General features: G+C 39.0%; 1 protein-coding gene across 1 annotated transcript in view; it reads right to left on the reverse strand.

The window, feature by feature from the left end:
* Window positions 1-8812: 8812 nt before the first annotated feature.
* LOC110203827 (uncharacterized) overlaps window positions 8813-16613 on the reverse strand; it is a gene marked incomplete at its 5' end in the record, with an annotated part of 49075 nt that continues 41274 nt past the window's right edge. The window contains 2 exons of the mRNA XM_078151652.1: window positions 8813-8903; window positions 10142-10420. Coding sequence (XP_078007778.1) covers window positions 10205-10420 — 216 coding nt within the window. The remainder of the gene's footprint in view (window positions 8904-10141; window positions 10421-16613) is intronic.

Genomic DNA, 16613 nt, shown 5'->3' on the forward strand with positions numbered 1-16613 from the left:
TCAAGGACTCTGTTAAGAACTTTGGAATTGATTGTGTGACATGGGAGACACTGGCACATGCTCACCATGGCATGCCCACATTAGAGAAGGTGCTGTACTCTATGGACAAAGCAGAACTGAAGTAGCTCAAAAGAAATGTGAGATGCACAAATTTAGAGAATCCACCCCAAATGTTCACATGGACTATTTGTGGCCAACCTGTGGTAGAGTATTCTGAGCTCATGTTGATCTGATCAGCTACAGTCGGACATACTGTAACTTGACTCTGCATAGTGATGTCATTTTGGTCCTCTTTGAGAATGTAGGACAACAACCAATCAGGATAGTGTTGCTATAAATATTTTGTACAACAGACATCTTAAACTCAATACGTCCAAAATAGAACTCGTTATCTTTCCCCCCAACCTTACCGCCATCCTACCTTCCCTAATACTGCAGAAGGCAACACCATCTTTCTAGTCCCCCAGGCTTGTATCCCAGGAGTCTTCCCAGATTCTTCGCCATCTCTCACTCCCCCATATCCAATCTGTCACTGTGGCCTGCTGATTTCATCTTTGTAACATCTCTTGAAAATGCCCCTTTCTCTCCTTTGACACTGTCACCACCCTAGTGCGGGTCCTTATCGCCTCACGCTTAGATTATTGTAAAAGCTGCTGGTAGGTTTGCCTGCCTGAAGTCTCTCCCCACTCCAATACATTGTCCATTCAGCCACCAAGGGATTTTCTTAAAACATAGGTCTGATTATATTACCCCCCCCACTCAATAAACTCCAATGGCTTCCTATTGTCTCCAGAAGCAAAACCAAAATGATCTCTTTGGTATTAGAAGCCCTTCATAACCTTTCTAATCTAACCTTACACCCTGCATCATGGTCTTTGATCCCGTGACACTGGCTGTGCCGTGAAGAAGACACTCTGTCTCCTAACTCTGGGCCTTTTCACTGGTTGTCGCTCATGCCATGTTACAAGGGGTGCACTTAACCTACTAGAGCTCTTCCTTACTTTCTGCTGACATCGTGAGGATCACACTGGACTCTCCGGGCATCCACCTATTATCTCTCACCCTCACCATGTAACCAGTCCCTCATCTCTTCCTGCTCTTGGTGAACACTTTTCCTCTTGCTCTTCTGTGATGCTCCTCATTGGTTGTATGTGGCAGCCTGCTCAGGCCCATCATGCACCTCTTCACTGCCCCCATGTGATGTGTACTTCAACCTCCTCAGAGACTGTTTGGTTCAATTTTCACTGGCATAAAGCAGCACTTGTAGAACATTGGCATTTTAAAAAAATGAACTTTTTCAATAGAGGGAAGCTTGGAACCATTCTTCACAGTTTCTTTCTTTCTTGCTTGCTGGTGAGGCAATTAGTGTCAAGTGTCTGGTCTGAGACTGGATTTGAACTCAGGTCCTCCTGACTCCAGGGCTGGTGCTCTATTCACTCATTCTTCACAGTTTCCTAGAGATTTTCCTCCTATTCGATCCTGACTCAAGTCAATGTCAGTCTGTAAGATCTGTCCCAGGTATACGTCCTGATGGACAAGCTGCCTTTCCAAATGCTTGTAGAAATCAAGGCAATAGACGCTCTTCATCCAATAGGTCTTTACTATCAGGATGGTCAGGCAATAAGCAAAGTCTGTTTTTAGAGGACCAGCCTAGCTACGCACAGAGAGGCTCATTACCAGTAGGCTGATCACATGATGATGAAATCTTTGGCCATGGAAACCCATGAAACAAAGAAAAATCAATCCAAAATGGCTCTCTATCCTGTGTTGAGGACATAAAGACAAAAATAAAATGGTGCCTGTCTACAACAGAGGACCACAATAGTGCATTTGTTTATTATTGTTGTTAGCAAACATTTACAGAGCTAACTTTAAAGTTTGCAAAGTACTTTACATGTTATCTCATTTGATCCTCACAACAGGGCTATTATTACCCCAATTTTACAGATGAGAAAACAGAGGTTAAGTGACCTGCCTAGAGTCACACAACTAGTAAGTATCTGAGGCAGGATTTGAACTCAGGTCTTCCTGACTCCATTCACTATCCATTGTTTTATCTAGCTGCCTCTTGTCTGATTAGATCCAGCAGAGATCTACCTTGACATCCCAGACAAGTGTTACTAAACCCTCCATAAACTCATTGGTACCAGCACACTTTTAGCCAGATTTTTAGGTAGAATTCTAAAAATACTAGCGTAGACTCCTGCAGATTCCTTCTCCTGTTGGAGTCATATTTGCTAATTGGCAGATAATGAGTCATCCAAAGAGAATTTTTATAAGTGCTCTTCAAAGTGCATGAAGAGTGAAAGACGATATACAGTCTTTCAAGTTCAGAGACCCCTTGAAATCAATCCTTGGGGGACCATGGACCTAAGATCAAGACCCTTGGTTTAAAGAAAAAGAGAAAAATATATTCCCAGACAGGGTTTTCCTTTTTTCTTTTTTGTTTTCTGGGGCAGGGCAGGGGCAGAGAACTAGTTAAGAACTAGTTTTCTCAGTTTTGGATTAGTCTCCCATAACGTGTAATTAACACTTATCTAGACTGACGCTAGTTTAGATCCCACAGTGTCTTTTCCTTTAAATTTTTTAATGAATTGGCCGGTTCAGTATTAAGTAGGAAGAGGTTTTTTGTTTTTTTTTTGTTTTTTTCTAAATGGCTTCAGAAATAATCAGAGAATTAACATACAATGAGAGTTACTCATTTAGGGCTTTACTAGATTTGGCCAAGGTTTCATTTTAATATGATAATTAATCAAAGATACCTTAGTAATACATTAAAAGATCCTTTATCAAAAGGGAAAGGACCTATATGTACAAAAATATTTATAGCAGTTATTTTCGTGGGAACAAAGAATTAGAAATTGAGGGGATGCCCATCAATTGGGAATGGCCGAACAAGTCTGTGGTATATGTGGTATATGTCTCAGAGACACTTGGGAAGACCTATATGAACTGATGCAAAGTGAAGTGAGCAGAACCAGGAGCAATTTTATAACAATGATCAACTGTGAAAGATTTAGCTACTCTGGTCAATACAATGATTCATGACAATTCCAAAGGACTTATGATGAAAAATGCTGAACTGATGAACTCTAAGTGCAGACTGAAACATAATTTTTTTTAACTTTCTTTTTTTTTTGCAACATAGTAAATATGTTTTGTATTATTTCATACGTATAGCTGACATCGAATTGCTTATCTTCTCAGTTGGTGGGGGATGGGCTAAAGGGAGGGAGAGAATTTGGAACTCAAAATTTTTAAAAAATAATGTTTAAAATAAACAATACATTTTTTTAAAAAAAGCTTTCATTGTAATATATAGTACAGCAACATTTTTTCATTACAAATCTTTACTAACATTTTTATTTCAAAGGTCAAATGGTATCATCAGTTACAGCAAATGGAGAAATTGTAAATGCTGTGGATAAGTTCACTTACCTTGACAGTATACTTTCCAGGGATGCCCATACAGGACTACCCAGCATGGTGTACCTGCATCAAAGGATGCATTGTGCTCTGTCAGCAAAGCAAAATCTCAGTAGCCCAAAAGAAATGAGAGATGAGTGAACTGAGATATATCTTCACTCCAAATGTTCACATGGACTGTTTATGCCGGACTGGAGTGAAGCCTTCTGAGCCCATACTGGTCAGATCAGCCACAGCTGGACACGCTGTACCTTGACGCCAACTTAGTGAGATGCCAAAATGATAATTTTGGTCCTCTTCAAGAAGGAAGGACAACCACCATTTAGAGGCAGCGAGGTAGTACAGTGGACAGGGCATGGAAAGTGGAGTCAGGAAGATTTGAGTTACAGTTCTGCCTCAAGCACTAGTTGTGGGACCCTGGCCAAGTTCCTTAGAATCTCTGTGATTCAGTTTCCACAGCTGTAAAATGGGATGAATAATAGCACCAACCTCAAAGGGTGTTGTGAGGACCAAAGGACTTAACATATGTAAAGTGTTTTGCAAATCTTAAAGCACTATATAAACTAGCTATTATTAGCTCAGCTTAACTCATTCTATTTCTAAGGCCATCTAGGGACTCTTACATTCACTAGCTTCAGGAGGTCCAAACACGGCAGTTTAAATCATGTTGTAGCATTCTATCTTTCTTGTACTGATCCTCTCTTCAAAAGTCCCCATTAGATACAGCTCAACTGGTGTATTGATTTCAAGCTCTCATTTACAGAGCATTTGAAATACTTAACAATATAGTCTGTCTGACCTACTCACACCTTTTGTTCCCAGTTTCTCTGTCAATTACCCTCCCAGCAAATGGAACCATTTTTTATGAGGTTTTATTCACTATTTCCCTGAATTTATATCACCTTACAGCTGCATTTGTAATCTTGGAGGAGAAAAGAACATTGGTTTAGGTGAAATTTTTTAGATAATAATGAAGAGAAACTCTGAATGTTGTTTTTCAGTCATTTCTGACTCTGCATGACCCTCTTTGAGGATTTCTTGGCAGCCACTGGAGTGGTTTGTCATTTCCTTCTTCAGCTCATTTTACAGATGAGGAAACTGAGTTAAGTGACTTCCCCAAGGTCACATAGCTAACAAGTATCTGAGGCTGGATCTGAATTCAGATTTTCCTGATTCAAGGCCCAGCACTCTATTCTTTTGCCAGCTAGTTGCCCAGAGGAAAAGTAAGCAAATTTCAGTCAATGCAAATCAGTTATAGAATTCTTTCAGTGACCCTAAGGAACGAAATAATGCTTAAGAAAATCACTTCACTTGGCATTAAGGGGTAAAGGAGAGAGACTAGAAGAAGTATAAGAAACTGGATCTGCCATTCAGATTTGGGATTTTTTCTTTCTTGGGAACCCATTGTCTGGGTTGCAGACAATGAAGCAACCTTGCCAAGATGAAGCCCACGTACACTGACAACAGTCCTTCCTTGCCTGTACAGTTTCTGTTGGCCCATTCCACACTGTTGTCATAGCCTGAGAAAGAGCCAAGACAAGTGTGAGGTGATCAGGGTTTTATCCCATGTACCACAATTTAATGGCCATTACATTTTGAGGCAGATGGTGGCACAGTGGATAGAGCACTGGGCCTAAAATCAGGGAGACCTTAGTTCAAATCTAGATGGGACCCTGGCCAAGTCACTGTAACTTCTCTTTGCCTCAGTTTCCTCAACTGTAAAATGTAACAATCAAATTAGGTACTATTTGGAAAAAGTACTTAGCACAATGCTTGGCGTTTAATAAAGGCTTACTCCTACTCCCTACCTCATTAAGCCCTTCCAGTCCTTCAGAAGCATAGAAATACCTGAGCTTAGCATTCATTTAGCCAGCATAATTAATTATCTATTGGTCTCTTACCAAATGCAGGCACCCTTCCTCCTTAATCTCATGGCAACCTCTCCAGTAATATCTGAGGGTGCTTCTGCAGTACTTCTCTCGCTGCAAAAACCGATCATTATAGTTCTTGTCACAACTGGCAGAAGCTTTCCTAAATGGAAAGTATTTGAAGACCATCCAGGAAATAAAATTGCTTTCAGATTAATTCCCAGAATTTACCTAATTGAAAAGCAGACTGATTCTGCCTCCCAGAAAGAGTAAGGGAAGGCAAGGTCATTATTAAAGGTCTAACTCTGAATACTTCATTGAGTTCTTCGGCTTGCAACTTTCATCTCCACAACTCATGACTCGTTCTATCTATGGAATAATATTCAAGGCTAAAACATCTGTCTGGAGCCAAATATAAATGTGGCTACTAACTTTCCATGAAGAGTTAAACTATTATAAAATGATGGTATTTAATGTTTCATTTTTAATTTCTGAATTCTGTGTTTTCATTATGACACACCGAATATGTAAAATTGGAGCAAGTGTTTTTGTATCCTGGAGGTAGTCTGCTCCAAGTCCATACTTTAAATTTTCTTTCTAACATACACACATTCAGTGTACTCTGTGTATTTTTGATCACTCAGTGTGATCTAGACTCTAATTTGACAAATGGATTCTTCTGACAGGAAAATGGTCTCACTGTAATAGTGACACTTTATCTTGTCAAAAAAGGATTAAGCCACAATACCTCAGTAAGATAAACTACACAATAACATCACAATTTGGGGATGAAGAAAGCTACCCAGGATAACATTCAATTACTTGGGAGATTCCCGATTTTGTTGGTGGGTGGTTCTTATTTACTTCTTGAGTGAGTAATCAAGAGGATTGTTTTCTTACATCTGTTATTCCTCTAAGGTCTAGTCTAATTTGACCTCTCCCACCCCAGGGATTCTCTAGACCTAATCCACATAAGACCATCTAGAATGATTACAGCCTAGAATAGCTTACCACAGGCCACTATCAAAGAATAGATCATAGGTGTCCTCCAAACACCTTCCAAATATCCAAACAGGGGGTGTGGGGCAGGGGCCTGGATCCCTAAATAATGCTGTGATTTTTTAAAAAGTAGTCCATGCATTTACAGATAGCCCTGCCATGTCCTGTGTGGAGAATATCTCCAGTGTGTTCCAGCCTCTTTAATGAGCACCCAAATATATCCCAGATGAAGCCTTTGTGAGCTGTACCCATGCTGGGGCTTACTTAGCTGACTTGCACTCAGAGGCTGAAGTCCCCAAAGGCAGCTGCTATCTTGGGTTCTCATGTAAGTTATTTATATCTCATGTAAAGGTCCCCATGGGTAAATCTGTTCAGGCATATAAGCTTTTATTTCTACATGGAATGGCTTCCCAACTGTAACAAATACTGGTGACAGACATTTTCACTGGCTGTCCCCCCAGCCTCTACCGCTTTTTCAATTCTAACTAAAATCCCTTCTTCTACAGAAAACCTTTTATAATACCCTTTTTTTTTTACGGCAATCGAGCTTAGGTGACTTGACCAGGGTCACAGAGCTAGTGAGTGTCTGAGGTTGGATTTGAACTCAGGTCCTCCTGACTCCAGGTCCTCTATCCACTGTGCCACCAAGCTATCCCTTCCAATACCTCATAATACTACAGCCTAACCTCTTTTATTTTCTATTTATTCTGTGTATTGCTTGTTTGTACATATTTGTTTGCTTGTTTTCTCGCCAATTAGATCGTGGTCTCCATGAGGGCAGACGCTATCTTTTCCCTCTTTTTGTATCCCCAGGTCTTAGCAAACAGCCTGGCAAGGAGTAGATGCTTGATTAATCCAAACCACCAGATGGCGGTAGTGTTGTCAGTGGGCATACTCACACCCTCGATAAAAAGATAATCAGCCCCAAAGCCTTACCAACCTGTGCACTCATCAGGTTGAGTTAGAGACCTGACATGCATATCGTGTTTTATGGTTGGCTAAGAGCTGTACATGTGATACCTTACGAGACAAAAACATAGTCCAAACATTGACTTATGTACCCATACTAGAAGGACACTGAAATAATTGTTTTTTTCTTTTTACTTTTTAAAAAAGTGCTTTATTGATACCTTTTATTTTTCCATCACAGTTATTTCTAGGTCTATACCACTGTCCCTCCCTCTCCCCTATCAAAACCTTCTTTGTAACAAAGAAAAACGAGTAAACAAAACTACCTCATACTCACTCTGACATTCTCCCTAAGTGTATTTCCCCCTCACTTTGGTCAAAGGGAAACAAGTATGTTCCCTGATCTGTTCTCTGCTACCATTTGTTTTTTGCTTTCTCAGTCACTCAGAGCTCAGGTTCCTTCTTGTGACGTTTCTCCTTTCTATTGTAGCAGAAATTATTACATGTATAAACCAGTTTACTTTTGCTCTACTTTCTTTCCAGTTTTTTGCTGTAGTTGTTACCACAAAGAGTCCTGCTGAGACTCTTTTGTTTTCATCTTTGAACTTCTTGTCTAACAGAAGGATTTATTAGATCAAAAGGTATGAACAGTGGTGTAACATTTTTGTATAATTCCAAATGGACAGCCAAAACGGATGGACCAATTCATAGCTCTACCAACAGTATATGAGTATTCCTTTCTTTCTATGACTCCTCCAACACTGACTATCCTTATTTTTGTTTTCTTAGTCAATTTTCAGGGTGAGAGCTGAAAACTCAGAGTTGTTTTAATTCGTATTTCTTTTATTATTATGATTTGGAGAAAGTTTCCAAATGGCAATTAATGTAATTGATAATTTGCAGGTCTTTCAAAAACTGTTCATATCTTTTGACAACTTATCATTGAGGAATGGTTCTTGGTTATCCCTTTTTTGTATCCTTGAATGTCAACATAGTGCTGGGAACACAACTGATATTTCTTAAATTCTTCTTGTCGATTCAATTCAGCAAATGTTTATGGAAATGATTCTGATATTAAACCATAGAGAGAGGAAAACTCTCAGCGCTAAATAGTAACCCTTTGAAATTATATGTGAAAATACTATTATCCTTGCTGAAACTGGACAGTTCCATCTTCTTCTCCCCTTTAAAAAGCAAGCTGAATCTTATTTTAAGACTATTCTCTTCATTTAGAAAATGGCGGGAGTTTGATAATCTTGTCTATAGAGTCCCAAATTTCATGCTTGTGTGTACTTGGATTCATCAGGTGTTAGCTTTCTGAGTTTACCCACACAGAACAAAATGAGTGTGAGAAACCAGACTCCAGCCAATAGCTGCTGCAATCCAACCATCTTCATCCATTCCTTGTTTCAAAACTGAGCAGCCTTAGAGCAGAAATCTACATCAGAGCACTGTGCTATGGATGCCGAGTTGGACACAGGAGAAGGAACAGATGAGGAATTGTGAGGAAGGATGCAGACAGGAGGATAAGGCTGATAGGAATGTAGATTACAGAGGAAAGCTGTTTCATAGTGGAGTTGGGAAACACTGATCCAGACTGCCTTAGTTCCGCGTAGTCTCTGGAAATCTTGAAAATGATTCTGGCAGACCTTGAAATAATTATTTTTGATGAAGCCTTTGTTGATGCTGAGTCCAACTGGTCTGGGGAGAGAAGGAGGAGAGGAAGAGGAAAAAATATATATATATATATGTTGACATTCCTAAAGTGTAGCACAAGTAAGCTTTCATTCCCAATGGAATCAAAACTTTAGTAGCTCCTCAGATAAGGGTTCAAATTAAAAATAAATTAATCTGATAAAACAAAAATTTTTCAAACCAGACCATCTGATTTCCAAAACATTACTGCCGATTAATTTTCATTAATTGCATCTGTATTATTTACTATACACCTAAGTTGTCTGAAAAATACATTCACAAAATTTATTGGCATTGTGTTCCCCACAGGGCAATCACTTTTCTTCGGTGGAACAGAATCTTGTTAGGTATAATAATGCCTTCCATTTGCAGGGCACTTAAAAGTTTACACAGCATTTTAGATCCATTGACTCCTTTGTGCCTCACAACAATCCTGTTACTTAGTTAGATCTTATCATCCCCATTGTATAGATGAGTAAATAAACCCTAAGAGTTGAAGCTGTTCATTCAAGGTCACCCAGTGGATGGAGCTAGGATCCACATTCAGATCTCATCCTAAGTTCTACATTACACCATACTGCCTCTCATAAATGGCAGGAACAACAACACTGTCAAGTGGATGACCTGTAACTATTTGTGACTTTGTTGAAAGTGGCTCTATGTTAGTTATGTCCATGCTGTGTCCCTCATTAGCTTCTGAGCTCATGGAGAACAGTACCAGTATAATATTACTGACTAATGAGAGCCCAGTCCTTAGGGAGCATATGCAATGTGCTTGGCTGGATGGAATCCCTCTCATGTAAGCAGGGGGAGCCTGCTTCTCAATATGTTCTCCTACTCTCCTCTTCAGAACATGCCCAGAAACAGGCCCACCAAACATCCAATAAGGAAGCTGCATCAGCCAGAGTGTACTGTGTGTGCTCCTAGCAATGGGCTCTCATTGGCCAACCCATCATTTCATCAGTAATGCTCTCTGCTTAAAAATACTTCTGCCATCTAGTTGTTACTACATCTGAAATTCCACCATGAGATAATCATATAATCATTCTTATATGACCTTCTTAGAAAATTGCATGACAAATTTCCTCACTCCAAAAATCAAATATGTTTATAATGAGGAAGGGGGAGCATGGACTTTCTGTTTAGGTCTGCACCAAATCACGAGTACAGGAATTAATTAGTTTGTTGTACCTCCCTCCCCAAAAACCCTTAAGAATGCTAATAACAATGTTATTTTTACGTACATTGGGTAAAATTGAGGCCATTAGTATAATTTTGAAAGTATTAATTGTTCCTTGCCATAAACTTCAATGGAGCCTTCCTTTCTTCTTCTCTAAATCCCATCTCCCTTGAAAGAAGTTATCAACGGCACTTTTTCCTTCAGAGAACTGCAGGGATTTCTTTTGCTCCAGAAGCTTTTCTTCAGTTTGGGATGAGTCACACACAGCCTCTTGATAAAGCTGATGCAGCTGCTCCACATGCAGAGTTAGCAACTGGATCTCTTGCTGAAGGACAACACTTTTCTGCAGGTAAATTTCAGAAGTCAGATATGTCCCTATATCCCATGTTTACTCCCTATTTTCAAAGCCAAACATGCAATTCCAATTATTGTAGTCAAAATACGGATTTCATTATGCTGATACGACTTTCCCTTAGGGAAATCTGTGGTGTAGATCACTGGCTGGAATGAATAGGAGAGAACAGAGACTGATGTATGAAAATTAAACACTTCAGCTTAAACTTCATAATGGAACCATCCATGGGAATTTTCAGGGCGCCAGAAAACCCTCCACAATGAAAGCAGCTAGAATACTTGGCAAAACCAAGATTTCTATGGAATGACTCTGCAACAAACTTTCGATCCAAAATAAACATCAACATTTGTGTGAATCTGAAGTGGTGAAAGAGAGGAAGAGACAGTTTTCACTACGAAGACTTCAGGGTTATGAATTATCTACATGAGTCTATTGGTTCAACTATTCTGATGAAGTGATTTGACTTTTAAAAAAAAGTCTTATTGATACCTTTTTGGTTTTATATGTAGTAGACAGTCATCTTCTATAGGAAAAAAAAGTTTGATAACTATCACATATTCACTAGATATGCTTCCAAGTGACTTTGGGAGATCTCCCTCAGAACTGAGCTAAGCAGCACTGCTGGGCTTTAAAATTTGGGAACATCCTGCTATGAGAAATGGTAAAATTGGCTTTATATACTGTTTTAGTCCTTCTCTTGCCTTACTGTGGCAAAAGCTCAATAACAGAAATGGGCTTATAATTTAAAATGAGGCACAAGCATTTCCTCATTCAGGAACCAACTTAGAGCTTAGTTAGAGCAGAAAATTTTAAAGTGGCAACTTTCCTGCCAACATACTCAGATACATCCAAGACTGTTCATTAGTACTGATTTCTTGTATCCTTTCCATCACAGCTTCCTCTGTAGCTGGTACAGGGATAAGGGTGTTGCTTAGAAGAATAGCAAGTTGACTGATGAAACTCTGGGACTGGGTCTGGGTGGTTTTAATTTCTCAGTTGAGGGTGAATGACGTTTGGTCTCTTGCAGACGTTTGGTTTTCCTTGTGAAGCAAAGCGTGTTAACATTCATCTCATTCATCGACAGACAGACGCAGAGAGTACCCTTGAGCTCGTGGTGAAAAAAGCTGAATAGTTACTCTAATACTTTTTTTTTTTAATTTCAAAATTTTATTGAAGCCTTCTCCATGCCAAATGGAGAGGCTGCAAAGTTCCAGACACTGCACTCAGGCAAAGGTCTAGCTGCTAGAAAATGTGGTTTACCTTCAAGAAATGATCTGCCACTTAAGGGTCATTCTAATAATTGTGGCCTTTAATTGGTCCTTCTTTTGAACTTTGCCACTCTTGGTTCAGGCAGTGTCTGAACAACCAGACAGAATCATCCTTTTCTTCCTCCTACTGGCCCTTACGTTTGTTTTGATCTCTTGGTCTTAATAAAAAATGTGGTTCCCAACTCGGTTTTAGTCTCCTGAATATTTTCTCTTCTAAAACAGTTTGGGAAATGCAAGTCTCAGAAGAAAAATCACTGTTGGATGGTGTGCCATATGACAAGCAACACAGCATTAGAATAGGATACTGACACAATTCAAGTATTTTTTGGGGAACAATCCTTTCTAGGCCTCCTCTTCCTAAGCCTTACAATGATAGTAATTCCTGGGACTTTCTTAAGCATCTTTGTTGTAAATAACCTGGGCTATAATCCACCCCCCAACCTCCACCATACCCTCCTATACACACATAGAAAAGGATAATGGTTCTCCTTTCTCCTAACAGCAGCCCATTATCTCTATATCCAACAAAAGGTTGAATAAATATTTTTGATAATACTGAATTCAAAAGCATGTGTAGTTTGTCCTGATATAAACTCCATGATTGGCAATTAGTATGGAGGTCTTAGGACAGTAATAGGCTAAGGATGAAACCTTTTTGTAGAATAAAGGAATTTTTTAGAGGAGACCGTTAAGAATTCAACTATCTCTTTTTACATATTAGGAAAGTGAGTCTCACAGAGATGAAATGATTTGCCTAAGGTCATCAAGCAAATCAGTAGCAGGACCTAGAGCCAGGTAGCCTTCATCCTGCCTAGAGAATTTTTCACCACACCCCCCAATATGGATACAAATGAGAAAACACCCTAACTTTGAAGGTTTTCAATTCTGCAATTCTTTCTCTTAAGACCCACTTCTCTTTTTCCAGGTTCTGGATGCTGATTGTCTTTCAAAGAGCTTATTCTTTTGGCCGAAGCACTGATTTCTTCTAAATCTTTGACATGACCTTTCAAGGACAGAATCTCAGAGCTTTGTCTGGCATTATATTCTTCGCAACTATCCAGCCTGGATTTCATTTCTCACAATGAGGATTCTTTTCTTGAGGAGCCTCTTTTGAAGGCAGTTTATCTACACAGGAAGAAAAAATTTTCATACCAGAAAACTCTAGAAATTCATGACCAGAAAGTAGATATTTATTTTATAAACTAAAATGAAATCTCCCTGCATTAAAAAAAAAGGTTAGCCATATTTTAAAAATAAAATCATGTCAGCCAATGAGACTCAATATCAAGAGGGAAGTTATTTATTTTAACACTACTACTACCACTTCTACTTAATGTGGGCTAACTAGGTCTCAAAATTCCAGCTTCAGTTAACAGAATCACAGAATCTCAGAACTGGAAGCACCACAACCCATCTAATCCAATCTATACCTGACCAAGAATTTTTTCTCCAACATTTCCTATATGTGGCCATCCAGCCTTGGTTTGAAGATGTTCATTAATATCCCACTTTTGGCTCACTGTAATTATTAAGAAGTTCTTCTGGTATTTTTTACATCAATGTTTTTTACATAAATGTAATTTTACATTTGCATTTTTTTTTTTACAATACGCCCAAATCTGCCAAACTGCCATTTCCACCCATTGCTCCAAGGTTTTCCTTCTAGGGGCCAAGCAGAACAAGTTTAATCTAATGATGACTCTTCAAATACTTGGAGATAATTACCACTTCCTCCACCCACCTCTCCCCGTGTCATCCCTTCTCCTTCTATGGCATGATCCTGGTTGCAATCTTCTGGACGTACACTGACTTTACCTATGGTATTCCTAAAATGTGGCATCTAGAACATATTACTCCAGATTTGGACTGACCCTTAACTCTCTCCTTCTGGACTCTGTGCCTGACTAATATAGCCTACAACAACTTTGACCTTTCTGGCTGTGATCACCTAGGACATGACACACAAAATAGTTCAAAATTTTAAGGGCATTTCCCTCTATAAGAAAAAGGAAAAAAAGGGCAATGTGTTGTTTTGCCCTAATAATAACAGATAACATTTATATGTGAGAGGCACTGTGCTAAGCCCTTTACAATTATTATCTCTTTTCATTGTCACAACAACCCTGGGAGGTTGTTCAGTGGTGTCCAAGTCTTTGTGACTGAGGTTTTCTTGGCAAAGATACTGAAGTGGTCTGCCATTTCCTTCTCTAGCTCATTTTATAGGTGAGAAACTGAGGCAAACAGGGTCAAGGGACTTGCCCAGGGTCATACAGCCAATAAGTGTCTGGGGCCAGATTTCCAGCATTCTATCTACTGTGCCACTTAGCTGCCCTCTCCTAAGTATTAGGAAAAGAGGGAGGAAGAGGGAAGAAAAGAAAGAAAGAGAAGGAAGAAGAAAGAGAAAGAGAGATAAAGGAAGGAAAGAAAGAAGGAAGACAAAAAAAGAAAGAAATCCTTGGAATTCTCAAGTCTCCAAAAAGGAAAGAGGAAACCGTGACACTGTGTAAAGAAAATCCCTTCCCAGGATTTTGCCAAAGGTATTTCCCATCCCAAAGAAGTTCTTCTCTTGGAAATCTGTGCCCATTTGAAGATATGGCACTAAAATGAGAATGAAAAACAGGGAACACATCTAAAGAGATCTCCATCCAATCCAGGAAGTGTTTCATTCAGATCATCACAGACAGTTAGCTCTTTACCTATACTCTTCTTGCAAAATTCTGGAAGACATTCCATAACCATGATGAGGGTAGTTAATACACACCTAGGAAATTATTACTTTTCTTTTTTGTCAGACCTATAAGTTGATTGGTATAAGGAACTCACAGCAAGAAATTTAATCTAAGGGGCAGCTATGTGGCGCAGTGGGTAGTGCACCAGCCCTAGAGTCAGGAGGACCTGAGTTCAAATCCGGCCTCAGACACATAACACTCACTAGCTGTGTGACTCTGGGCAAGTCACTAAACCCTAACTGCCTCACCAAAAAAAAAAAAAATTTAATTTACCAATGAAGAGCAATACCTTCTTTTCAACTTCTATCCAACGTCACACAACTAGTATGTCTCAGAAGTAGGGCTTGCACCCAGGTCTTTTTTTACTTCAAGGCCAATAAATCAAACAAAAAGTACTTACAAAGTGCCAGGCATGTGCGAAGCACTGAGGTTAGTGTGTGACTCTGGGCAAGTCACTAAACCCTAACTGCCTCACCAAAAAAAAAAAAAATAATTTACCAATGAAGAGCAATACCTTCTTTTCAACTTCTATCCAACATCACACAACTAGTATGTCTCAGAAGTAGGGCTTGCACCCAGGACTTTTTTTACTTCAAGGCCAATAAATCAAACAAAAAGTACTTACAAAGTGCCAGGCATGTGCGAGGCACTGAGGTTAGTACAAAGTTTGGAGCAATCTCTAAACACAATGAACTTTCATCTATATCCACTGTCATGATGCTGCTATTTGTTCATAAAAGAATATAAACCATAATATAAACCTAAAGTGTAATTTAAGCCAGCCATGCTATGGCATGCTATGGTCCTGAGTGACATATTTCCTTTCATTTTGGATAAAGATGACCATGAGCTTTCAACATAACACCTAAAGAAATGGCCACCTTCCTAAACCTGAGATGCTTTGGCATCCCATGTTAGATATTATTAGTCAGACCTGAGTTTCCTGTACGCTTCTCCTTAGATGCTCCTCACAAGACCTTCTTCCTTTTCCTTTTTCCCCTTCCTTTTCTTTTTTCCCCTTCCCTCTTTCTCTTGCTCAATAAAGGGCTTATTTTTTTTTTCTTTTTCTCTCCTTCTTTAAAATACATGTTTAGTATTTTCAGAGACAGGTATCTTAATCTCTCCCAATTAATTTCCTCTTCTATAGCCACCTTCATCACCACCAGCCTTTTTTGGGTTTAGTTCCTAATCTTACCCCACAATGAATAACAAAGGATGTCCTTCCTACTACACTGTCCTCTCCTCCACTAGCCCCAGGTATAAGATTCACCAAATTCACTCTCTGTGAATGGCATTAACAGATCTTGAGACTTGGTCAACTTTTCTCAAACCACATTTAAAAAGAGTAATGGGTTATTAGAACTTTTCTTTGGGGAAATTTTGAAATCTCTGCTTCCTAATGTCTGAGCAAGTGAATAAACTCCTCTAAATGAAGGAAAATTGAGCTACCCCTGCATTTAGTTGGCCCTTAACTATGAAGCCTTAATCTAATTTTCCAGTTCAGATTTCTTTATTAGGCTGAGGGTGATCTTGAGAACTAGTAAGAGTGGAGAAAGAAAGACAAATTTGCTTTTACTTGACACTGTAAAAGAACATTTGCTTTATAACCAGAAAAAGGTCAGGAACATTTTGTTACTGGAAGAAATTCATCAATTACAAGCACTGTAATGCTTAACAGGAAAGACGACCTAAGAACTACGTGCTTTGAGCCACAGGTTTTTACTTTAGACTGCATTCAGAGAAAGAATAAGGAGGATGCCTTATTCTATCTCAAGAAGCCTAGTAGAAAAATAAAATGAGCTAAAAGCTACTGTGTGCTTATGATACATATAAAACAGATCTTATATTAATGTTGTATCAACATGAAAAAATTGACATTTGTAGAGTACCTTAAAGTTTGCAAAGCACTTTACATACCTCATCTTCCAGGGAGATAAAATTTACAGGCATTATTATCCCCATTTTATAGATGAGGAAACTGAGGCTCAGAATTGTTTAGGTGATAAGCTCAAGGTCACAAAGCTAGTATGTGTCAGTGGCAGGATTGGAACCCAGGTCTTGTTGACCTAACACCAGTGTCCTATCTACTATGACATATTCCTTTAACCTACTGGAGAACATTTATACGGAAACATCAATTATTTATGTCCTCTAGGAATTTACAATCCATAGGGCTAGAAAATA

The sequence above is a fragment of the Phascolarctos cinereus genome, unplaced genomic scaffold (genome assembly GCF_003287225.1).
Source record: "Phascolarctos cinereus isolate Bilbo 61053 unplaced genomic scaffold, phaCin_HiC Scaffold_3;HRSCAF=262, whole genome shotgun sequence".
NCBI classification, from domain to species: Eukaryota; Metazoa; Chordata; class Mammalia; order Diprotodontia; family Phascolarctidae; genus Phascolarctos; species Phascolarctos cinereus.